At 43.0% G+C, this 26,853-nt stretch overlaps 1 protein-coding gene across 1 annotated transcript in view; it reads left to right on the top strand.

Moving 5' to 3' along the window:
- Positions 1–1,139: 1,139 nt before the first annotated feature.
- LOC311129526 (contactin-associated protein-like 5) overlaps positions 1,140–26,853 on the top strand; it is a gene marked incomplete at its 5' end in the record, with an annotated part of 125,677 nt that continues 99,963 nt past the window's right edge. Inside the window, one exon of the mRNA XM_084161820.1 lies at positions 1,140–1,212. Within this exon, the coding sequence (XP_084017946.1) occupies positions 1,140–1,212 (73 nt within the window). The remainder of the gene's footprint in view (positions 1,213–26,853) is intronic.

Genomic DNA, 26,853 nt, shown 5'->3' with positions numbered 1-26,853 from the left:
CCTGTCCCCTCTCCACTCCCCAGTCCCTCTCCCCTCCCCAGTCCCTCTCCCCTCCCAACTCCCTGTCCCCTCTCCCCTCCCCAGTCCCTGTCCCCTCCCCAGTCCCTCTCCCCTCCCCAGTCCCTCTCCCCTCCCCAGTCCCTCTCCCCTCCCAACTCCCTGTCCCCTCTCCCCTCCCCAGTCCCTCTCCCCTCCCCAGTCCCTCTCCCCTCTCCCCTCCCCAGTCCCTCTCCCCTCCCCAGTCCCTCTCCCCTCCCAACTCCCTGTCCCCTCTCCCCTCCCCAGTCCCTCTCCCCTCCCCAGTCCCTCTCCCCTCTCCCCTCCCCAGTCCCTCTCCCCTCCCCAGTCCCTCTCCCCTCCCCAGTCCCTCTCCCCTCCCCAGTCCCTCTCCCCTCCCCAGTCCCTCTCCCCTCTCCCCTCCCCAGTCCCTCTCCCCTCCCAACTCCCTGTCCCCTGTCCCCTCCCCAGTCCCTCTCCCCTCCCCAGTCCCTCTCCCCTCCCCAGTCCCTCTCCCCTCCCAACTCCCTGTCCCCTCTCCCCTCCCCAGTCCCTCTCCCCTCCCCAGTCCCTCTCCCCTCTCCCCTCCCCAGTCCCTCTCCACTCCCCAGTCCCTCTCTCCTCCCCACTCCCTGTCCCCTCTCCACTCCCCAGTCCCTCTCCCCAGTCCCTCTCTCTCCCCAGTCCCTCTCTCCCCAGTCCCTCTGAAATATTTTGAAACCTTCAAAAACGGTCATAACTAATGCAAAATATGTTAATCTTGCTATACCATTGCTAAATCGTGCAGAATGCGCAAAAATAAACTCGAATTGATTAAAGGCTTTTAAGAGAGAGAGCTAGAGAGCGAGCGAGAGAGAGGGAAAGAGAGAGAGAGAGAGAGAGAGAGAGAGAGAGAGAGAGAGAGAGAGAGAGAGAGAGAGACGCACGGATGTGACTGGGCTTTGGAAGCAGCAGAGTATAAGCGCACTAGGAAAGGATGTTGTGCGCGCGCTGGCAGACCTGTCTCTTGATGGTTCTAGTGAAGAGGTAAAGTCGAAGCAGCTGGAATTATACCATACTGCACGGAGGCACCATCGGAGTTATTTTCACTCAAAGACTGAGGATATACAGAAGCCTGGATATCTGTGGCGAACAAGGTGGACATGTCATCTCTGGCCATCGCCTTCATTCTCACGGTGCTCGACGTCCTCGGTGCTGCGCTGGCGGCCAGTCACTGTAAGTAACTTGACAAAACTACAACATAAAAGAGGTGGTTCTATTTTCTAAGTTTGTATGGTCGTTTTTTTCTCGCTATCCTAAATCAGCAGAAATTGGAGCGTAGAATTTCAAACATGCCACCTCCTCCATCCCCAAAATACTGTATGACTACTCAGTCACACAAGCTACAGAGCGGTTTTGCATAACGTGTCTGTCTCTACAATTGCAGTGTATTTAAACTGATTATTTGTGCATTCGTGGACGACTTATCGATTGTTCAGATCAATTAATATCCTACCCTTCATGTTCTTGGGAGACATGTTGTGCAACATGCCATTTCGAATGGACTGACATGTGTCGCATAGATCCATCTTTCTCACATTGTTAAAACACATTGTTCTGTATTAACGGAGCTGTAGGCCCACATCCGAATTTAAGTTTTCAACAGCACTTTTCTACCTCGGGATTTGTGAATCCCTTACGAAAATGCAGAACTGTATCGGTTTACATAGGCAATTTTAGTTTTTTGTTATAGGCTAAGTGTTATTTTAGGGACCACACTAGAACTCAATACATGTGCACTATACCTACTACCTGTGGTGTGTACCTAATTCGACTGGACGCCTATGCTGCTAGAGAAGCACTTGCAGCATACCATGCTCATCACACTTGCCACGAATGGCAAGTGTATTTTCAAGCGCAAATACTGTATGTAGGCTACAATCGGTGTTAGCATGTCTGCACTGTCACTAGAGGTCAGAATTAGCTTTGAACAGAGGATAGAATTGATCATTTTGAAGTGGAATGAGATAGTTCTGAACACTACTGTATGTTCTCAGAGCTAAGAAAAAGATGACATGGTCCCTCATCTAAACAGTATAGTGTACAGTATACCAGAGCCTCATCTAAACATTATAGTGTACAGCAGTATTTTCCAACTCCAGTCCTCGAGTATCCCCAACAGTACATATTTTTGTTGTGGCCCCGGACAAGCACACCTGATTCCACTTCATCATCAAACCCTTGATTAGTTGAATCAGGTGTTTTTGTCCAGGGCTATAACAAAAATGTGTACCGTTGGGTGTACTTGAGGACTGGAGTTGGAAAATACTGCTGTATGAAGGTGATGGCCAGACGTCACCAATGAGTTGTCAACATAAAAGGTTCATTATTCAGTATAAATAATATCAATTCATAATTCATAGCTTATTTCAAACGTAATAAACACTATTCAATTAGCAATTGATATTGATTTGGTAGCACTGGAGTTTTAAATCCCTTTACTGTTTCTGTGCAATTCTTTGAAACCTTGTTTCAAACAGGGAGTTGTTGTCTAAATGGCATTATTGAATGCTGCTGTGTATTGGGCTTTGCTGCTAATGTTAGCGCCTGGCACCTGTTTAGTCTGTGTGACGTGGTACCCTTCCTCCTTTCTCCCCCTACAGTAATGTGGTAAGCGGCAGTCGAAGCACCGTCACAATGCGTTATATATGTACAGCGAAGGCTGTAGTATAAGCAAACTCCTTTGTTGCCGATTCCTTTGTCCGTATTGACTACACTATCCAGCTACTCCCCTATCCTTACTGGCCTGATATTGGCTACACTATCTAGCTACTTCCCCTCCCTTACTGGCCTGATATTGGCTACACTATCCAGCTACTTCCCCTCCCTTACTGGCCTGATATTGGCTACACTATCCAGCTACTCCCCTATCCTTACTGGCCTGATATTGGCTACACTATCCAGCTACTTCCCCTCCCTTACTGGCCTGATATTGACTACACTGTCTAGCTACTCCCCTCTCCTTACTGGCCTGATATTGACTACACTATCCAGCTACTTCCCCTCCCTTACTGGCCTGATTTTGACTACACAATCCAGCTACTTCCCTCTCCTTACTTCGGCAAGCGGGAGCAACACTGCCCCGTCTTGTTGTGTAGCTGACTTGCGGCACAAACTCTCCCCATTAAGCAGTAGACTGTATCACGGTGACATCCTGATGACTACCAATATTACACGTTTTTTCTCGTGTAGGCTGCAATCCTACTCAAAATATAATAAAGTGGGATGGAACAAATTGGCCACGTTAGCTACCGGCGGCGACATGTGACAGCCTAGAGCTGCCTGGTGGGAAGCAACTCATGTCGGCAACCACCTCCATACAACACCGTTGTATTGGTCATTCACGTTTATTTTGCACTGGCTTGTCGTTACGTTAGCTAATTAGCATGTCAAGTTTTAACTAGCGCCATGCTGCTGCTGTTGCCAGCTAGCCAGCATAAACTTGCTAGCTGGGATTGAAGGGCTCATCATCAGCAGTTGAATGTCTCCCGTCAGACAGTAATTGTGTTGCTGTTGCTCTCCGTGGTGCTGGAAGGCAGCCTGGTGGGAGGGAAGAGAGAGAGAGCGAGAAAGAGAGAGCTAGACAGAGAGAGAGACGACAGTGTTAGTGCCTCAGTTTGACCAGCCTGCTGCTCTCCTCTGTTAGGGTCAGTCTTATCAAGTGAAGCTTCTGTTCAACGGTCCTCCTCCCAGGCAGTGCTCTGATCATTATGGTTCATTCTAACCATCATTCACCCCCATTTTGAAGCATTAAACTCAAGGAAAGGAATTAACTCAACTCAGCACAGATTGCTTAAAAGACTGGTGGATCTGATATCAAAATGTCAGTGTCTTGGTCAATGCTTCTTACAGTATGTTATACTTACAGGGTGTTATACTTACAGGGTGTTATACTTACAGGGTGTTATACTTACAGGGTGTTATACTTACAGGGTGTTATACTTGCATGGTGTTATACTTGCAGGGAGTTATACTTACAGGGTGCCATAATTACAGGGTGCTATACTTACATGGTGCTATACTTACAGGGTGTTATACTTACAAGGTGTTATACTTACAGGGTGTTATACTTACAGTATGTTATACTTACAAGGTGTTATACTTACAGGGTGTTATACTTACATTATGTTATACTTACTGGGTGCTATACTTACAGGGTGTTATACTTACATTATGTTATACTTACAGGGTGTTATACTTACATAGTGTTATACTTACAGGGTGTTATACATATGTTATATTATACTTATAGGGTGTTATACTTACAGGGTGTTATACTACAGGGTGTTATACTTACAGGGTGTTATACTTACAGTATGTTATACTTACAAGGTGTTATACTTACAGGGTGTTATACTTACATTATGTTATACTTACAGGGTGCTATACTTACAGGGTGTTGTACTTACAGTATGTTATAATTAAAAGGTGTTATATTACAGGGTGTTATATTTTCAGGGTGTTATACTTACAGTATGTTATACTTACAGGGTGTTATACTTACAGGGTGTTATACATATGTTATATTATACTTACAGGGTGTTATACTTACAGGGTGTTATACTACAGGGTGTTATACTTACAGGGTGTTCTACTTACAGGGTGTTATCCTTACAGGGTGTTATACTTACAGGGTGTTATACTACAGGGTGTTATACTTACAGTACAGTGCCTTGCAAAAGTATTCATCCTCCTTGGTGTTTTTCCTATTTTGTTGCATTACAACCTGTAATTTAAATGGATTTTTATTTGGATTTCATGTAATGGACATACACAAAATAGTTCAAATTGGTGAAGTGAAATTTAAAAAATAACTTGTTTCAAAAAATTCTAAAAAATAAATAACGGAAAAGTGGTGGGTACATATGTACACCCCCTTTGCTATGAAGCCCCTAAATAAGATCTGGTGCAACAATTACCTTCAGAAGTCACATAATTAGTTAAATAAAGTCCATCTGTTTGCAATCTAAGAGTCACATGATCTGTCGCATGATCTCAGTGTTTATACACCTGTTCTAAAAGGCCCCAGAGTCTGCAACTCCACTAAGCAAGGGGCACCACCAAGCAAGCGGCACCATGAAGACCAAGGAGCTCTCCAAACAGGTCAGGGACAAAGTTGTGGATAAGTACATATCAGGGCAGGGACTGGGAAACTGGTCAGAATTGAAGGAATGATGGATGGCGCTAAATACAGGGAAAGTCTTGAGGGAAACCTGTTTCAGTCTTCCAGAGATTTGAGACTGGGACGGAGGTTCACCTTCCAGCAGGACAATGACCCTAAGCATACTGCTAAAGCAACACTCAAGTAGTTTAAGGGGAAATGTCTTGGAATGGCCTAGTGAAAGCGCAGACCTCAATCCAATTGAGAATCTGTGGTATGACTTAAAGATTGCTGTACATCAGTGGAACCAAAAGATTCAGTGGCGGTTGTAATCCGTTGCAGGAAAGCGATTCCACCCAATATCCATGAACTAATCAAGTTTCCTTCACAGGTAAAGTCTGACTTTTCTTCTTACTTTTGTAGCACACATTTTGGCTAACCTAGTCAAAAGTTTGTGTTGATACTGATTGACACTTTAGCACAGGTGGGATTGAAATGTTCATAATCATAAACGCGCGAAACGTAACCACTATCCAGACTTAAGGTGTTTTGCCTATTATCAGCAGGGATAGCAAGAACACAACATTTTCTCTGCACCCCCCATGACAAAATGTGTAGAATTGCAGGAAATAATCTTTAAACCTGCAAAATTCTCTCCACCAATAAGAGGGGTGTGAACAGTTTGTGTCATGAACAGTGCTTGTGAGCATAGAAATAGACGTGGCGTGTCCGCCCGAGTGAAAGATTTTGGGAATCACTGTCCTAGAGGAACAAGCAAATGACTGTTCTCATATTTACAGTTGAAGGCGGAAGTTTACATACACTTAGGTTGGAGTCATTAAAACTCGTTTTTTCAACCACTCCACACATTTCTTGTTAACAAACTTTAGTTTTGGCAAGTCAGTTAGGACATCTACTTTGTGCATGACGCAAGTAATTTTTCCAACAATTGTTTACAGACAGATTATTTCACTTATAATTCACTGTATCACAATTCCAGTGGGTCAGACGTTTACATACACTAAGTTGACTGTGCCTTTAAACAGCTTGGAAAGTTCCAGAAAATAATTTCATGGCTTTAGAAGCTTCTGATAGGCTATTTGACATAATTTGAGTCAATTGGAGGTGTACCTGTGGATGTATTTCAAGGCCTACCTTCAAACTCAATGCCCCTTTGCTTGATATCATGGGAAAATCAAAAGAAATCAGCCTAGACCTCAGGAAAAAAATGTGTAGACCTCCACAAGTCTGGTTTATCCTTGGGAGCAATTTCCAAATGCCTGGTACACGTTTATCTGTACAAACAACAGTATGCAAGTATAAACACCATGGGACCACGCAGCTGTCATACCGCTCAGGAAGGATACACGTTTTGTCTCCTAGAGATTAACATACTTTGGTGCGAAAAGTGCAAATCAATCCAAGAACAACAGCAAAGGACCTTGTGAAGATGCTGGAGGAAACAGGTACAAAAGTATCTATATCCACAGTAAAACGAGTCCTATATCGACATAACCTGAAAGGCCGCTCAGCAAGGAAGAAGCCACTGCTCCAAAACCACCATAAAAAACCCAGACTACGGTTTGCAACTGCACATGGGGACAAAGATCGTACTTTTTGGAGAAATGTCCTCTGGTCTGATGAAACAAAAATAGAACTGTTTGGCCATAATGACCATTGTTATGTTTGGAGGAAAAATTGGGAGCTTGCAAGCCGAAGAACACCATCCCAACCGTGAAGCACGGGGGTGGCAGCATCATGCTGTGGTGGTGCTTTGCTGCAGGAGGGACTGGTGCACTTCACAAAATAGATGGCATCATGAGGAAGGAAAATTATGTGGATATATTGAAGTAACATCTCAAGACATCAGTCAGGAAGTTAAAGCTTGGTCGCAAATGGGTCTTCCAAATGGACAATGACCACAAGCATACTTCCAAAGTTGTGTCAAAATGCCTTAAGGACAACAAAGTCAAGGTATTGGAGTGGCCATCACAAAGCCCTGACCTCAATCCTATAGAAAATGTGTGGGCAGAACTGAAAAGGCGTGTGCGAGCAAGGAGGCCTACAAACCTGACTCAGTTACACCAGCTCTGTCAGGAGGAATGGGCCAAAATTCACCCAACTTATTGTGGGAAGCTTGTGGAAGGCTACCCGAAACGTTTGACCCAAGTTAAACAATTTAAAGGCAATGCTACCAAATACTAATTGAGTGTATGTAAACTTCTGACCCATTGGGAATGTGATGAAATAAATAAAAGCTGAAATAAATCATTCTCTCTACTATTATTCTGACATTTCACATTCTTAAAATAAAGTGGTGATCCTAACTGACTTAAAACAGGGCATTTTTACTAGGATTAAATGTCAGGAATTGTGAAAAACTGAGTTGAAATGTATTTGGCTAAGGTGTATGTAAACTTCTGACTTCAACTGTACCTTTGAGAAACAATAATTCCAAGCTATTTACAAAGAGGGAGAGAGAAAGAGGAGAGCGAGAGAGAGAGAGAAGGGGGAGCGGGAGGGAGGGAGGGGGAGAGGGTGAGGGAGAGAGAGGGAGAGAGGGAGAGAGAGAGAGGGTGAGGGAGAGAGAGGGAGAGAGGGAGAGGGAGAGAGAGGGAGAGAGGGAGAGGGAGAGAGAGAGGGTGAGGGAGAGAGAGGGTGAGGGAGAGAGAGGGAGAGTGAGAGTTAAAAGTGTCTCTCTTACTGTGGCTTTGATAGAAGCAAGTTTATCGTTGTGTGTAATGGGATTAATGCGGACTCAACATGAACTGTGTTGGTTGAGTAGGCCAACATTATCTTGTTTAGGGCTGCCACACTAGCAAGAGAGTAAACAACCGTGTCATATTAACTTATTTCTACTAGAACTGGTACTGATTGATTGCACTGCAAATGGCCTAGAATATTACAAAGTAGTATGATAGTTGTTTAGCTAAAGAGTTAAAACGGGAGGATTTTATTCTGACAGAAGTGAGCACTCAAAAGGTTAAAACATTATATGTAAAGGGATATACTGTATTTATGAAAGCAGCCGTCAAGAGCTGTGGCAGATCATGTATTAGGGCTTATGACAAGAGGATCTACATAAATCAAAGACATACATTTGCATCCATAATTCATTGCCCTCTTGGTGGCATATTTTACAGCCGGGCCAGTAAGGGCCTCCTAATTTCACATTCCTAAGACATCCCCACTCTCTGTGGGGGATTGTGGACTTCTGACCAGAGCATTAGTGTGATATAGTATTTTACCTCAAGTGTTTTATGAGGTCAATCATGTGAGGAGTTTTTAATGAAGTCACCCTGCTAGGAGGGATTGTACGGTTGTGAAGGTTGCCTTGGGCAAGGAACAGCAGGAGGGTTCCCATTACAAAAGCTCATACCTATAGAATGACATACTTCCGTAAGGTCTGGCTCCAGCATACTGCTCCAGACCCTGTCAGTACCATGTGGAAATGATCCTGTCAATTCCATTGGGGAAATGATCTTGTCAATACCATTGGGGAAATGATCCTGTCAAGACCATGGGGAAATGATCCTGTCAATGCCATTGGGGAAATGATCCTGCCAATACCATTGGGGAAATGATCCTGCCAATACCATTGGGAAATGATCCTGTCAATGCCATTGGGGAAATGATCCTGTCAATACCATTGGGGAAATGATCCTGTCAATACCGTTGGGGAAATGATCCTGTCAATACCATGGGGAAATGATCCTGTCAATACCATGGGGAAAATATGATTATAATTATTATATTCAGCCCAAGGTCACAACAGCCATTGGCCGCAAAAGGCATGGATTTTTTTAGGGGGATTATGGCCACACAAAGGGGATGCAGCCAGGAAGTTCGAGGCATTATCAAGTACTTGTCAAATTGTGAATGAGAGACTGATGAAGTGTGTACAGCCTGGGCAAAAAACAAAGCAGAGCTCATGCCTTTCATGCGACTTTTTTCAAGTCACATCATGCAGCCTTAGAATGTATTAAAAATCTAAACATATAGCCCAACATTTGTATCACAACTAAAGTTACATAAATAACTCTAAATTAAGCATATAGGAGTACCTGTTTCTTTGTTAACCGCTCCCTCAAATCGTTTGGAGAAAATATCCTTTCTATTTTATTCAGCTATGTTCAATTGGATTCTTCATTCTAGAAAATAATATAAAATAATGCCACGGAATTCTAAGCAAATATTGTCTGCTAAATGAAGTAGTGTAGCCCACAGCCATAAGGCATAGGCAGATCAGGGCCTAACATAAGGACAACTCAGAGTATGCTATTCTGTTCTTCTGAAATAGACTACATTTTCTTCATATCATGTTTCTTTAGACCTGTCTAAAATAAATAATGGGTTTATTGTGATGGTGTAGGCTATATTACATGGATTTATTAGACTTGTAGATGTTCCAAAGGTCTGCATCAGTGTCTTGTAGGCTATGCGTGGAAGCCAGGAGATGCTAAATGTGTGTATGTTAATTAACGGTCAATTACCGTGAGACCGGCTGACAAAATGTAATGACCGCCACAGCCCTATACACACGCACACCTACATTCCGACACGTACACACTCCTACACACACCTACACACACACCTACACACACACACCTACACACACACACACCTACACATACACACCTACACTCCGACACATACACACACCTACACTCCGACACACACACACACACCTACACATACACACCTACACTCCTACAGACACACACATACACACACCTATACACTCCTACACACACCTACACACACACACACACCTACACACTCCTACACACACCTACACACCTACACACCTACACTCCTACACACACACACACACCTACACTCCTACAGACACACTCCTACACACACCTACACACTCCTACACTCTGACACATACACACACCTACACTCCTACACACACACACACACCTACACATACACACCTACACTCCTACACACACACACACACCTACACATACACACCTACACTCCTACACACACCTACACACACACACACACACCTACACATACACACCTACAGTCCTACACACACACACCTACACATACACACCTACACTCCTACACACACCTACACACACACACACACCTACACATACACACCTACAGTCCTACACACACACACCTACACATACACACCTACACTCCGACACATACACACACCTACACACTCCTACACACCTACACACACACCTACACACACACACACCTACACTCCTACACACACACACACACCTACACTCCTACACACACACACACACACCTACACTCCTACAGACACACACATACACACACACACAAAAGCGTGTTCATGGGGACACACACAAGGCTGTCAGACATAACAAGCCAGCCAACCGTTGAAACCCTAGAAAATGTAAATGATAGCTCTCATTGTAGATAGACCACACAATGAGGGTATTACAGTATGAATGACCTTGGGAGGAAGATAAAGACAATAGTATGTGACCATCATTCTCTCTTTACCCTATGCTAAATTATTCCAGGTGTTTCTATAGGGATCATTCTAGACATTTATCAGACGCTCTTATCCAGAGCGACTTACAGGAGCAATTAGGGTTAAGTGCTTTGCCCAAGGGCACATCGACAGATTTTTCACCTAGTCGTCTCGTGGATTAGAACCAGCGATCTTTCGGTTACTGGCACAACACTCTTAACCACCAAGCTACCTGCCGCCCGGGAGTGATTGGTGAATCTAGAGTAAGAATGAAGCAACCTTGAGAGATAGACATGGTCTGAATTGCACTCTAAAAAGCACCATCACTCGCCCCCTGTCCCCCTCTCCAGATCTCCAAGACAGATGAGATCCATTCAGAGATCAGGGAGTTAGGAAGAGGACAAAATGTCACTGGGATTTATGAGAGGGATGTTGTTGTGGTGTTGTTTAATTACGATGGGGCATTCTTATCAGCTGATATGCTATATTTCCAAAATGATAATCAGCTGTTGACCTGATGCTGAAGAGGACATTGTGATAAACCGGTATCATCATCAGGATCATGATAGTCTGCCTCACCATACTCAGCCCTCTGCCAGGATCACAGATAATGCAGATTATGATATGCCCTGGTGAGACTAGGGGGCATTAAAATGTTTGCGTTGGCAAGACACTGAGGATAGGGCAATGATACAGTTGGCACAGGGAAAATAGAGCTGGCTTTATCCTGAAGGGGTTTCTATATGAATTCATTACAAACACAACTGTTTTGAATAAACACACAGCCGTAATGTGTGAATGTCTTCCTCTACCAGACTTATTCAGTTTCAAAGGTTCAGCGCCCACTGTTTAAAACCATAGCTTTTTGTACTAATGACAACGTGGCTATTTTGCACTTCTTAAGTTTGACTGCAGCTGTTCTGGCTGCATTGAGTACTAAGGTAAAGAGAGGTAGAGGGAAAAGCTTGTTCTTCCTCTCCATGAGCTCTTGATCAAATTAGTGTTATGTTTTTGCTAGTGCCTGGTCCACTTTGTATTACCCTAGGCTTTTGGATTGGGGTTTGATACATTATGTCAGATGACTCACAACTCAAGTAATTTGTTCATTCTTTACAATAGGTCTGCAGGGCAGAGTTTTATTGCTGTTCTGTTCTTCTGTTTTATCACACTGGATGGTAAGGGTCTGACTAATGGTTTTGAAGTGTCAAGACTAAATGTAATTTGTCTGTGTAATGCAGTGACCCGCACACACAAAATCACATTGTTCATTGCTGTGAGCTATTTTATAATAAGTGTGGTGTCTTTTTGTTAAAACTAGTTTCCTTTTATATCCGAGGCTGGGGGTCCCAGGTTGTCTGGCTATATCTCAAAGCAACTTTGAGAGATAGCCATGGGCTGAATTACCCTCTAAAAAGCCCCATCACCTCTAATTTCTTGCAAATCTTACCTATGAAACGTCCACGCAGCATCAGCATCCCAACCATTTGATCTCAATCAGTTTCATGGGGATATGGATTTAGATCTTCTTGAGTTGTAGGCTACAGTTTCATAGTAGCCTACAGTGTTGTTTTGAATTATGTACAAGTGAGTGTGTTTTAGAGCAGATGGTGTTAACAAACCTGTGTTTGGTTTCAATCAAAGCACATATTCCGCCTAGAGTTGTGGCCACATGACAGAAAAATGTGACCGTTCGCGCAATCATCCTAAAATCTCATAAGAAATGAGGTGGTGTTTTTTGTCTTACGGTAACGTTATACTATGCTTTTATATATTCGGTTATGTTATGTACAATGCTATCATTATGTAAACTTGCAGACATTGATTCAGCTTTGATCTAACTTTATTAAATCAGTACCATTCGCCAGAGTAGCCTGTTCTCTACGAGTGGATCGGAGACGTGTGCGTGGAGTGGAGGGTCCTGCACATGTGCAAAGGCTTCAGGAAAAGTCGGATCCGCAGCCACTCCGTTTTATTAAATGGCTGTGTCTTCAAGTTGCCACAGTCTGAGTAATGTACAGAGTGGTAGTGGGGAGATGAGCTGTTCCCAGTTAAATTAGTACATATATGACGAGCTTTTTTCATCTTCCAATTTGTGGAAGATGACGCTTTAGGTCAGCTCAGGTCATCTCAGGTCATTTTAGGTCATCTAAGGTCAGCTCAGGTCAGCTCAGATCAGCTGAGGTCATCTCACCCACTGTTGTGTTTTCTCATTAAGCTGGTGTTTCTCATCTAATAACGTCTGATGATGAATCGCTACAAATTATAGTGACCTGAAAATAAATTATCCACTTGCATCAACTTGTGCAATTTGCATGTGTTGACAGTCGGGCTGACCCCAACTGATCGATTGTTTGGTCGATAGGCTGTCGGTCAAAACAATCTTTTTTTTTAGTAGAGCAGTGGCAAATATATAAAATGAAATGATGGCACATGAGACACCTATCTGATTCACGCTTGTCTGAGTGGACTAATCCATTGTGGAGGCTCACCAGTATCACCAGTAGTAGTACATTTACCATTAATTCCCATCATTTCTAATCTACAATGTTTGTTTGTAGGAGTGGACACGTTGTTTGCAAGGGCACAACCTAGGCTACACTTGTGAGAAAAAAGTTTTGGTTTATTTCATTCCATTTACGAGTTGTCAATTTATTCATTGTCTTTTGTTTGTAGCGCTCCTGTCAATCTTGAGTAAGGACACGCACCTGATTACGCATAGAAGTAGGCCTAGGCTACCTGGCCTGCACACAAATGTAGGCCTATAAACGTGCCCATTTGGGGATCTAGCTCTCTCCGTGCTTCTACGTCTGCATTGCTTGCTGTTTGAGGTTTTAGGCTGGGTTTCTGTATAGCTCTTTGTGACATCTGTAAAAAGGGCTTTATAAACACATTTGATTGATTGATTGATCTAATTGTCACCATCACTGTGGAGCTTCTCAAAGTAATTATTTCTTCTCCTCAAACAGCAATTAAGCGAAGTCTGTTTTTACATCCATTGAGAAAGACAATAGTTTCTCAACATAGCCTATTTAAACAATCTTTCTAGCTCCCTTTCGATAACCACTCAGCATGAAAGGGGGAAAAAAAGTAATGCTCTGATCCGGTGAAAAGTCATAAAAAAGGCCTACCTGATTACTTCTTATCCCTTACGTAAATAGCCTACAGCTGTGTCAGTATGTCCAGAGCTCACTCTTTAGGTTCCAGAATAGGTTGCATATTTGCTAGCACAAGCTTTCGGGCCGGACCAAGTTAATAGTTGATCAAATGTTTCAAGTTCCTTGCAGACAGGCCATGCGTAGCCAATGTGATTCATATATTTATTTTTATCCGGATATTTTCTACCTGCAGGCTGCAATGTCTTTATTTGTTGGCTTTATGCAGGCTATTTTTACTTATTGGCAATGGCAATAGAAGTTACTTTTAGATTTGTATCATTTTCATTTAGATAGAGTTTTGATTAACCACATGACATTCATTTTGAGATATGAAGACTTTATTATAAATTAAATTAAAACTGTTCCACGAAAATGTGCATATGAAAATCATAACTGGCACGCAGTAGAAATGGTAGGATAACTTGGCACTCCAAACGGAAAAGGTTGCCGACCGCTGGAGTAGCCTATTACAGGCAAGTTCAGGAGCGTAACAGCAGAATCTGTGAAGAGGAGGAAGGTCGGGTCAGGAACAGGTTTTGCTCTTCTGGCTAGGCTATATTGATCTCTGGCTCCCTCTTTAGTAATTTGTGTGTCATCATTTTTAATCGCAGTGCTTAAAGCATCAGACAAGCTCAGTAGCCTACATATAGTTGATTTTATTCAAACACAGGGTGTGTCTATATATGGAAAAATACACATTTTAAAATTTCAACCAATCAATTTATTTATTTTAGTCGGGGACAGCCCTAGTTGACAGTAATCACCACACATAAGATACATTTCTGGAAGAAAAACATAACAGAATCACAGTTCAATGTAGCTACAATAGTATCTCATTAATACCACTTCCGAGTGTGCTCACACACACACACACAAACGAACAAAGCTTTAGAAACATGATCCGAAGCCATTCAGTAGGCCAGTTATTAAAATCTATTTGACAAATGTGATGCCAGAGGTCGTCTTTGGGGGTCTTACGGGCTAATCACTCCTAAACTGATGGACACCATTCTCCATGTATTGAATCCTACACATGTACAATAAATAGTAGTGGATCCATTTGCTTTAAAATCTAATGAATTAATGGTATAACTAGCTGCAGAGTTACAATTCCCACAAATCTGTTGTTTTAAAAGATCTAAGCAGAATTAAAGACTTTGGTAAAGCCAAAAAAATTGTATGAGTTTCTATTCGATCCAGTAAATTAATTCTAATGTCACGTTCGTTGAAGGACGGGTCAGAACAAGGCGCAGCGTGAAATGCGTACATGTTTATTAAACTAAATAAACACACGACAAAACAATAAACCAACGACACGTGAAGTCCTAAGGTAACACACAACAAACCTTACACGGAACAAGATCCCACAACTAGACAGTGCCAATAGGCTGCCTAAGTATGGTCCCCAATCAGAGACAACGAGCGACAGCTGCCTCTGATTGGGAACCACACCGGCCAACATAGAACTATACATACTAGATCCCCCACATAGAAAAAGCACAACAAGGAATATACACACCTTGATTCAACATATAAGCGTCCCCTTTATCAGGGTGTGACATCTAAGTGGTTTTAATGGGCTTTCTACATTCTGATGGTTTTATACTCAACCAAACTAGGACAAAACTGACAGTGAAGTAGTCTAATTTGTAGAACTTTTCATATAATTCAGCACTGTATCAAAATATCGTTACTGTAAAAACCTATACCAGTATCGGTATGTGAATCCATACCAGTATACCGGTATTCAGGATATATCGCCCAGCCCGAACCTCAATGCCATTGGTGGTGAAAATGGACCTGCATATACAGTGTCTTGCGAAAGTATTCACCCCCCTTGGCATTTTTCCTATTTTGTTGCCTTACAACCTGGAATTAAAATGGATTTTTTTGGGGGGGGTTTGTATCATTTGATTTACACAACATGCCTACCACTTTGAAGATGCAAAATAAGAAATAAGACAAAAAAAAACAGAAAACTTGAGCATGCATAACTATTCACACCCGCCAAAGTCAATACTTAGTAGAGCCACCTTTTGCAGCAATTACAGCTGCAAGTCTCTTGGGGTATGTCTCTATAAGCTTGGCACATCTAGCCACTGGGATTTATTCCCATTCTTCAAGGCAAAACTGCTCCAGCTCCTTCAAGTTGGATGGGTTCTGCTGGTGTACATCAATCTTTAAGTCATACCACAGATTCTCAATTGGATTGAGGTCTGGGCTTTGACTAGGCCATTCTAAGACATTTATATGTTTCCTCTTAAACCACTCAAGTGTTGCTTTAGCAGTATGCTTAGGGTCATTGTCCTGCTGGAAGGTGAACCTCCGTCCCAGTCTCAAATCTCTGGAAGACTGAAACAGGTTTCCCTCAAGAATTTCCCTGTATTTAGCGCCATCCATCATTCCTTCAATTCTGACCAGTTTCTCAGTCCCTGCCGATGAAAAACCTCCCAACAGCATGATGCTGCCACCCCCATGCTTCACTGTGGGGATGGTGTTCTCGGGGTGATGAGAGGTGTTGGGTTTGCGCCAGACATAGCATTTTCCTTGATTTTAGTCTCATCTGACCAGAGTACCTTCTTCCATATGTTTGGGGAGTCTCCCACTTGCCTTTTGGCGAACACCAAACGTGTTTGCTTAGTTTTTTCTTTAAGCAATGGCTTTCTTCTGGCCACTCTTGTGTAAAGCCCAGCTCTGTGGAGTGTACGGCTTAAAGTGGTCATATGGACTGATACTCCAATCTCCGCTGTGGAGCTTTGCAGCTCCTTCAGGGTTATCTTTGGTCTCTTTGTTGCCTCTCTGATTAATGCCCTTCTTGCCTGGTTTGTTGTGGTGCCATATTCATTCCATTTTTTAATAATGGATTTAATGGTGCTCCGTGGGATGTTCAAGGTTTCAGATATTTTTTTATAACCCAACCCTGATCTATGCTTCTCCACAACTTTGTCCCTGACCTGTTTGGAGAGCTCCTTGGTCTTCATGGTGCCGCTTGCTTGGTGGTGCCCCTTGCTTAGTGGTGTTGCAGACTCTGGGGCCTTTCAGAACAGGTGTATATATACTGAGATCATGTGACAGATCATGTGACACTTAGATTGCACACAGGTGGACTTTATTTAACTAATTATGTGACTTCTGAAGGTAATTGGTTGCACCAGATCTTATTTAGGTCTTTATAGCAAAGGGGTTGAATGCATATGCATGCACCACTTTTCCGTTATTTGTTTTGTATAATTTTTTGAAACAAGTTATTTTTTTCATTTTACTTCACAATTTGGACTATTTTGTGTATGTCCATTACATGAAATCCAAATAATAATCCATTTAAATTACAGGTTGAAAATGCAACAAAATAGGAAAAACGCCAAGGGGGATGAATACTTTTGAAAGACACTGTATTGTTTCATCTATAGATACATGTGCACTTCACAGCTTAATACTTCACATACGTGATTTACAGTGTGCTTAGATTTCACCACATATTAATAGCACCATTTATTTGATAATACCTTTGATATTATTCCAGTGTATTTAAATGTCAGTGTGCTGGGTGACATTTCTACAGGAAACAGAGAGGGCTGTAGTGTCAGAACCACCATCTGTGGCTGCTGGGATACATGATTCTCCTCCAATGGGAATCCCTCTCCTTCAGTCTGGTATTCAGTGGGGGCTAATCAGCCCCTAACCCCTTGTTGCTGACTTCCAGTGAGGGCTAATGACTAAACCTGTGTGGGGTCACTTAAAACCAACATGGATGCAGATTGTTTCTCAGCACTGGGGCCATTCAGCAGAGGTGAGGCAGGATCACCTGGAGTGTCTAATATGAATGGAATTACCACCCTGGAATCATTGTGGCTATGGTTGAGAAGGTTTGCTAAATGGAATTGTATAAATAGAACTTCTGTGATATTCGTTCCCCCATCCCATTATCTCCTCGTGGATATCTGAGGCAGGTCTGAGTTCAACAAGATCTCACGGTCTCACTTCAGTATTCCGTGTTTGTCCAGGGGGGAGTAGGCCTGCTGTATTGCAACTTTGGGAATTGGTGAATTGAATTGAAAGTAGGCCTGTTATGACGTAACTGCACCTGTTCCCGAGAAGTGAAACTCAAAACTCAACTCGACGGTTAAGTTTAGGCATTAATTCCGAGTGGTTAAGGTAAGGATTAAGGGTTGGGATAAGGTAAAAAAAAATGCCTAGCACTGGGATTGAACCTACAAGATGGCAATAGGTGCTCACGTTGCCCCTAGTGGACCAATTGAAATAGCAGGCACAAGGCATCTCTTGATGTCCTGGGGACCTGGACAAACTTCTAATATTGCAGTGAATCTGGTGTGACCTGGCTGCTGAGATTGGGTGAACTGATGTACATTTTCAGTATTGAAAACCCAAGGCATCGTTGGCGTAGAGAAAAGAAGAACAACAACAACAACAGTTTGAACCTCAGCTATCCTGTGAAATATAGGGCAATTTGTTACCGTAAATGAGTCTGGTTTCATTGAAGGGCAGTTATGTTTGTGTGGTGTCATAAGAAGCTTGCTAATGAAGCACAGAGAGTTGAGGGTGTGTTCTTAAGCACTGTCAGATAGACGACATGATATCAGGAGTCATCAACATTTATTTCAGCCACTAAAACTACTTGATAATATTCTCCTGGTTGAATGTAGGCCAGTAATATCAACATCATCGTGAGTCATTGTAGCCTTTACCTGTGTTTACCATTGTATACCATCTGAAATATCCCTGTGCAACCAATAGAACATGATTTGGAGAGCTGTCATGAAACGAACATGACTAGTTTCTCTGTATGTTACCAATCTTACAGTTGAAGTCGAAAGTTTACATACACTTAGGTTGGAGTCATTAAAACTTGTTTTTCAACCACTCCACAAATGTCTTGTTAACAAACTATAGTTTTGGCAAGTCGGTTAGGACATCTACTTTGTGCATGACACAAGTAATTTTTCCAACAATTGTTTACAGACAGATTATTTCACTTATAATTCACTGTATCACAATTCCAGTAGGTCAGAAGTTTACATACACTAAGTTGACTGTGCCTTTAAACAGCTTGGAAAATTCCAGAAAATGATGTCATGGCTTTAGAAGCTTCTGATAGGCTAATTGACATCAATTGAGTCAATTGGAGGTGTACCCAAGAATGTATTTCAAGGCCTACCTTCAAACTCAGTGCCTCTTTGCTTGACATCATGGGAAAATCAAAAGAAATCAGCCAAGACCTCAGAAAAAAAATGGACCTTGTGAAGATGCTGGAGGAAACAGGTACAAAAGTATATATATCCACAGTAAAACGAGTCCTATATCGACATAACCTGAAAGGCCGCTCAGCAAGGAAGAAGCCACTGCTCCAAAACCGCCATAGAAAAGCCAGACTACAGTTTGCAATTGCACATGGGGACATGTGCAATTGATCGTACTTTTTGGAGAAATGTCCTCTGGTCTGATGAAACAAAAATAGAACTGTTTGGGCATAATGACCATCGTTATGTTTGGAGGAAAAAGGGGGTTCTTGCAAGCCGAAGAACACCATCTCAACCGTGAAGCACAGGGGTGGCAGCATCATGCTGTGGGGGTGCTTTGCTGCAGGTGGGACTGGTGCACATCACAAAATAGATGGCATCATGAGGAAGGAAAATTATGTGGATATATTAAAGCAACATCTCAAGACATCAGTCAGGAAGTTAAAGCTTGGTTGCAAATGGGTCTTCCAAATGGACAATGACCCCAAGCATACTTCCAAAGTTGTGGCCAAGGTATTGGAGTGGCCATCACAAAGCCCTGACCTCAATCCTGTAGAACATTTGTGGGCAGAACTGAAAAAGTGCGCAAGGAAGCCTACAAACCTGACTCAGTTACACCAGCTCTGTCAGGAGGAATGGGCAAAAATTCATCCAACTTATTGTGGGAAGCATGTGGAAGGCTACCCGAAACATTTAAAGGCAATGCTACCAAATACTAAATTAGTGTATGTAAACTTCTGACCCACTGGGAATGTGATGAAAGAAATAAAAGCTGAAAAAATCACTCTCTACTATTATTCTGACATTTCACATTCTTAAAATAAAGTGGTGATCCTAACTGACCTAAGACAGGGAATTTTTACTAGGATTAAATGTCAGGAATTGTGAAAAACTGAGTTTAAATGTATTTGGCTAAGGAGTATGTAAACTTCCGACTTGGGTTCCCCATTGGCTCAACCCCAGAAGATGCTGTATATACAGTGAGGGAAACAAGTATTTGATCCCCTGCTGATTTTGTACATTTGCCCACTGACAAAACCATGATCAGTCTATAATTTTATTGGTAGGTTTATTTGAACAGTGAGAGACAGAATAACAACAAAACAATCCAGAAAAACGCATGTCAAAAATGTTATAAATTGTTTTGCATTTTAATTAGGGAAATAAGTATTTGACCCCTCTGCAAAACATGATTTAGTACTTGGTGGAAAAACCCTTGTTGGCAATCACAGAGGTCAAACGTTTCTTGTAGTTGGCCAATAGGTTTGCACACATCTCAGGAGGGATTTTGTCCCACTCCTCTTTGCAGATCTTCTCCAAGTCATTAAGGTTTCGAGGCTGACATTTGGCAACTCGAACCTTCAGCTCCCTCCACATATTTTCTATGGGATTAAGGTCTGGAGACTGGCTAGACCACTCCAGGACCTTAATGTGCTTCTTCTTGAGCCACTCCTTTGTTGCCTTGGCCGTGTGTTTTGGGTCATTGTCATGCTGGAATACCCATCCACGACCCATTTTCAATGCCCTGGCTGAGGGAAGGAGGTTCTCACCCAAGATTTGATGGTACATGGCCCCGTCCATCGTCCCTTTGATGCAGTGAAGTTGTCCTGTCCCCATAGCAGATAAACACCCCCAAAGCATAATGTTTCCACCTCCATGTTTGACGGTGGCGATGGTGTTCTTGGGGTCATAGGCAGCATTCCTCCTCCTACAAACACGGCGAGTTGAGTTGATGCCAAAGAGCTCGATTTTGGTCTCATCTGACCACAACACTTTCACCCAGTTCTCCTCTGAATCATTCAGATGTTCATTGGCAAACTTCAGACGGGCCTGTATATGTGCTTTCTTGAGCAGGGGGACCTTGCGGGCGCTGCAGGATTTCAGTCCTTCACGGCGTAGTGTGTTACCAATTGTTTTCTTGGTTAATAGTATGCTCCTAATCTCAGCTCGTTACCTGTATAAAAGACACCTGGGAGCCAGAAATCTTTCTGATTGAGAGGGGGTCAAATACTTATTTCCCTCATTAAAATGCAAATCAATTTATAACATTTTTGACATGCGTTTTTCTGGATTTTGTTGTTGTTATTCTGTCTCTCACTGTTCAAATAAACCTACCATTACAATTATAGACTGATCATTTCTTTGTCAGTGGGCAAACATGCAAAATCAGCAGGGGATCAAAATATTTTTTTCCCTCACTGTATGCTAGTATATCTCAATGATTCATGTAGTACATATGTAGGATCTACATTTGATCACCCTGTTGCAGGAAATGTTTAACTTGTGGTGTATTTGAGGTTTAAAAAGGCTTCTGAAGTTTGTAATTTCCACTTAGAAATTTCAGACTTGGTTTTCCCTTAGGAAAAACATATCAACCCCTACAGTAATGTCCTTTAATTATAATCAACATAATAATTCACATTTCCTGTTGCTGCAGGATTACTGTCCTGCTGTAGGAAACTGGCTTAAATTAAGATCAGTATATCTATTTAGTATTCAGCTCACAAACGACCTGCATTCTCTGTGCCCTTCTGTCTGTGTTTGGTTCATTACTGGTGAGTTCAAATAACAATGGCTTGCCCTCAGGAATACGTCTATTATACTTCAGACAGCTCTTTTCAGGCTAGCAGACTGTATTTGAGATGATGTTTTCAGGGATTTGTTTGACTGCATCAGAATTTGACTTGCCGGCAACTACTGTAAAATCACATCTCAGGTGAAGTAGGCTACTTATACTGTATCTGAAGTTGGTCATAAATAATCCATCAAATTCCCCTTCAGCTATCAACCCATTTCATCTGTTTGCTTTTAGGATTATGTCAACTCAACAACTCCCTTTCTGGCTAAAATCCAACAGGCAGAATAGACTAGAGTGAAACCCCTCATTAGCCTTTATTCAGAGAAGGGATTGTAATTTTGGATTTGGATTAATACCAAGCATCCTTTTCCAGGTCAAACATGCAGACGAGAATAGGACAGCCCAGTGCTGCCCAGCCCAGTGCTGCTGCCTAAAACCTTCTATTACAATACAATGCTTCAGTCTCCCTCCATCAACCAGCCTCCCTCCATCAGCCAGCCTCCCTCCATCATCCAGCCTCCCTCCATCAGCCAGCCTCCCTCCATCATTCAGCCTCCTTCCGTCAGCCAGCCTCCCTCCATCAGCCAGTCTCCCTCCATCAGCCAGCCTCCCTCCATCAGCCAGTCTTCCTCCATCATCCAGCCTCCCTCCATCAGCCAGCCTCCCTCCATCATTCAGCCTCCTTCCGTCAGCCAGTCTCCCTCCATCATTCAGCCTCCTTCCGTCAGCCAGTCTCCCTCCATCATCCAGCCTCCCTCCATCTGCCAGCCTCCCTCCATCAGCCAGGCTCACTCCATCAGCCAGTCTTTCTCCATCAGCCAGCCTCCCTCCATCAGCCAGTCTCCCTCCACAAGTAGCAGGCAGTCTTAATCTGCTGACTGCAGGGAAATGTAATTATGAGACCACCGACCGTTTGAGCTGAGTCACCACTGCAGTCGCGACTCTCTTCTATTCCTGCCTGACGACTTAAGCCACAGGGGCGGAATAGAGTGTTTAACCACATGGTTGGACACATGTCGTGCACTGTTCAGTGATGATGTGGAATGTATTGTTGTTGACACTGCACAAGCAACTTGTTAATTTGCTTTTATACCTGTGTAGTAACATTGTAATTACTATTGTAACAACATTTTATGAACAATGCTTTATGTTATTACACAAGCGGAATAGAAACTGTTCCCTATTCCTTTTGTATAATAGGAATAATAAAGTCTTACTAAAGTTGTTAGCTAGGTAATCCATTCAGGTCAACTGTAGGCCTATGTGCCATCCCACGTCTGCTGGTTTACTAGGACTTGATAATCATAGAGGAATATTACGCATTCCTGATGACGCAACAACCCTAAATCTTTCAACCTTGATCCTCTTACCATACATAATATTGATGTAAAGATGCTCTGCAGGGTTTTACATCTCAGCTTAGAGAGTAGCAGAGGGAGATGAAGGGGCAGAGAGTGAGATGGGGAGAGAAAGCAAACAGCCAACATGCACAGTAGCCTGCAGCATACCACAGAATAAAGGAGGAGAGCATCAACATCAAAATCTCTTCAGAGCACATTGGAACTTGCTGTAGTGATGTGCGTAATATACATTGGCAGGACACCCCTTTAAGTTAGTGGATTTGGCTATTTCAGCCACACCCGTTGCTGACAGTGTATAAAATCGAGCACATAGCCATGCAATCTCCATAGAAAAAACATTGGCAGGAGAATGGCCTTACTGAAGAGTTCAGTGACTTTCAACGTGGCACTGTCATACGATGCCACCTTTCCAACAAGTCAGTTCATAAAATTTCTGCTCTGCTAGAGCTGCCCCAGTCACCTGTAAGTGCTGTTGTTGTGAAGTGGAAACGTCAAGGAGCAACAAAGGCTCAGCCGCAAAGTGGTAGACCACAGAAGTTCACAGAACAGGCATCCGAGTGCTGAAGTGTGTAGTGCGTAAAAATTGTCTGTCCTCTGTTGCAACACTCACTACCGAGTTCCAAACTGCCTCTGGAAGCAAGGTCAGCACAATAACTGTTCGTCTGGAGCTTCATGAAATGGGTTTCTATGGCAGAGCAGCCGCACACAAGCCTAAGATCACCATGCACAATGCCAAGCGTCGGCTAGAGTGGTGTAAAGCTGCCATTGGACTCTGGAGCAGTGGAAACGCGTTCTCTGGAGTCCTTCGGACTAATCTGAGTTTGGCGGATGCCAGGAGAACGCTACCTGCCCGAATGCATAGTGCCAACTGTTAAGTTTGGTGGAGGAGGATTTTTCATGGTTCGGGCGAGGCCCCTAAGTTCCAGTGAAGGGAAATCTTAACGCTACAGCATACAATGACATTCTAGACTATTCTGTGTTTCCAACTTTGTGGCAACAGATTGGGGAAGGCCCTTTCCTGTTTCAGCACAGAGCCCTGACCTCAACCCCATTGAACACCTTTGGTATGAATTGGAACGCCGACTGCAAGCCAGGCCTAATTGCCCAACATCAGTGCCCGACCTCACTAATGATCTTGTGGCTGAATGGAAGCAAGTCCCTACAGCAATGTTCCAACATCTAGTGGAAGGCCATCCCAGAAGAGTGGAGGCTGTTATAGCAGCAAAGGGGGCACCAACTCCATATTAATGCCCATGATTTTTGGAATAAGCGGTTCGACGAGCAGGTGTCCACATACTTTTGTCATTGTAGTGTATCTCACTGCCCGACCGTATCTGGGTCTTTAAAAATGTCTTCATCCACTTACCATCAGAGACATCTTCTGGCGAGGGATTTTAGTGCCGTCAAATCAGGTCAGATAAGATCCAGTCGGCCAAAGTAGCGCAAACAGGCTTAATGCTGCTGTCTGTTTTTTAACATGACGTCGTTGTCTACCAAGTACATGGTCATTAGCCACTGCAGATGTTTCCAGGAGGAGAGCTCCAACATGGAGACGGCATCCACAAAAAAATTTGATAAAGAGAAAAATCCATGAATGAGTCACTGATGGACAGAGTACAGTGGTTATTGTAATCAGGCTGTTACCAGTTCTTATTATGTCCTGGGATCCTCTTCAGCAGCCACACAGTGATGATCCAGGAGTGATCACTGCTCTGTGGAAAAACATAGAAGAGTTGTGGTGCAGTGAAGGAGCTCCACCCCACTCACTGCTCTTACTGCGGCCTGGCAGGCAGGGCTAGCTGCACCCCACTCACTGCTCTTACTGCGGCCTGGCAGGCAGGGCTGTATCAGTGGAAGATGAGGCCAACATGATCAGATCACTGACCTCTTATTCTCCTTCTGCCTGGTGGAAGTGCTCTAATCTCACACTGATGGATTACAGGGAACACGACAAGTGTTCGTGTAGGTTTCGCCAATAACTCAACTCAATTGTGATATGTGATTCAGTTAATGTGCAAGCCACAATCTGAATGAATGATACAATGAATGTAATCATTTGTTTGTCTTTGGCCCGATGGTGTCTTTATCTAATCGCCATGGTAATTGGAGTTTTATAAGGACGACTCATCAGGTTCTGTTTCAGGTATTAATCCCTAGAGGATTTTCATGCCTCAGAACGCAAGTAATAGGCTAATGAAAGCTGGTGGGGGATTTGTAGAACCAGTGGAGAAAATCAATCTGAGGATTTAATGGGTGTAGAAAATAGTTGGATTTCATTTAACCGCTCATTGATTTAAAAGGTTAGATGTAGTTATGGATGAATCCACAAACTACTGTGACGTTACCTATTGAGTTCTAGAACATGTGTATGCAGCCAAATATTTCTGTTCTCGTAAACACATGGAGGAGATATTCAGCTACTCCTGAAGAACAATGGAAGTTCAGCTAAATATTATTTGTTTTTATTTAAAATGTATTTTGTATCTTCTATTCATGCGCTTTGGTTGGACTGTGGGGCAGAAGCAGCATTAGTTTGCCTTTGTCTTAAATCTATGCAGGCAGGAAGATATAACAATGTTTTTTGGCAATGAAATAAAAGACACCTCAGGGTCGAAGAGATGTTTTTAATCAGAAGAGTAATTGTTTCAAATGTAACTCTCTGGGGGCATTTTGTGGAACTTTGCAAAAGAAACTACTGCTTGAAAGGAAGCATTTGACTATATTGAAATGGAAAAGGGAACATTTGACTATATTAAAATGGAAATGGGTTTCATGACATGCAGCAACAGTGGCCTGGGTTGACCAAGAATTCTCTTGAGTAAATATTGATATTATATTTTTATTATTTCTCTCTCAAGGCCATTGACTCCTGTGAGATTGGTAGATGCAGAGGTAGCTGCCGCTGTGAGCTGCTGAGAGCTTAGGGGAAATGGGTTTGCAATTACATGCAAATTCCCCAGAAAGGCCAAGAAACGTCAAACCTTACAGTAGTTAACGTCGTAAGCAATTTCAGCTTTTCACCACATGCGCCGAATACAACAGGTGTAGTCATTACAGTGAAATGCTTACTTACAAGCCCTTAACCAACAATGCATTTATTTTTTAATTTTTTTAAAGTGTTAAGTAAAAGAAAAAAAAGAAAATAACTAAAGAGCAGCAGTAAAATAAACAGTAGGGAGGCTATATACAGGGGTGTACCGGTGCAGAGTCAATGTGCAGGCGCACCGGCTAGTCGAGGTAATTGAGGTAATATGTACATGTGGGTAGAGTTAAAGTGACTATGCATAAATAATAGACAGAGTAGCAGCAGCGTAAAAGAGGGGGGTGGGGGTGGGGGGGCAGTGCAAATAGTCCGGGTAGCAATGATTAGCTGTTCAGGAGTCTTATAGCTTGGGGGTAGAAACTGTTGAGAAGCCTTTTGGACCTAGACTTGGCGCTCCGGTACCGCTTGCCATGCGGTAGCAGAGAGAACAGTCTATGACTAGGGTGACTGGAGTCTTTGACAATTTTGAGGGCCTTCCTCTGACACCGCCTGGTATAGAGGTCCTGGATGGCAGGAAGCTTGGCCCCAGTGATGTACTGGGCCGTAAGCACTACCCTCAAGTGCCTTGTGGTCGGAGGCCGAGCAGTTGCCATACCAGGCGGTGATGCAACCAGTCAGGATGCTCTCGATGGTGCAGCTTTGCCTTGTCCGTGAGTTTATGTGGGCGGCCCTCTCTTGGCAGGTTTGTTGTGATGCCATATTCTTTCCATTTTTTTATAATGTATTAGTGGTGCTCTGTGGGATGTTCAAAGTTTCAGATATTTTTTATAACCCAACCCTGATCTGTGCTTCTCCACAACTTTGTCCCTGACCTGTTTGGAGAGCTCCTTGGTCTTCATGGTGCCACTTGC

Source organism: Coregonus lavaretus (genome assembly GCF_964263955.1).
Source record: "Coregonus lavaretus genome assembly, chromosome: 5".
Classification (NCBI taxonomy): domain Eukaryota; kingdom Metazoa; phylum Chordata; class Actinopteri; order Salmoniformes; family Salmonidae; genus Coregonus; species Coregonus lavaretus.
Note: the sequence above shows the minus strand (reverse complement) of the source record. Positions and strands in the feature narration are given on the sequence as shown.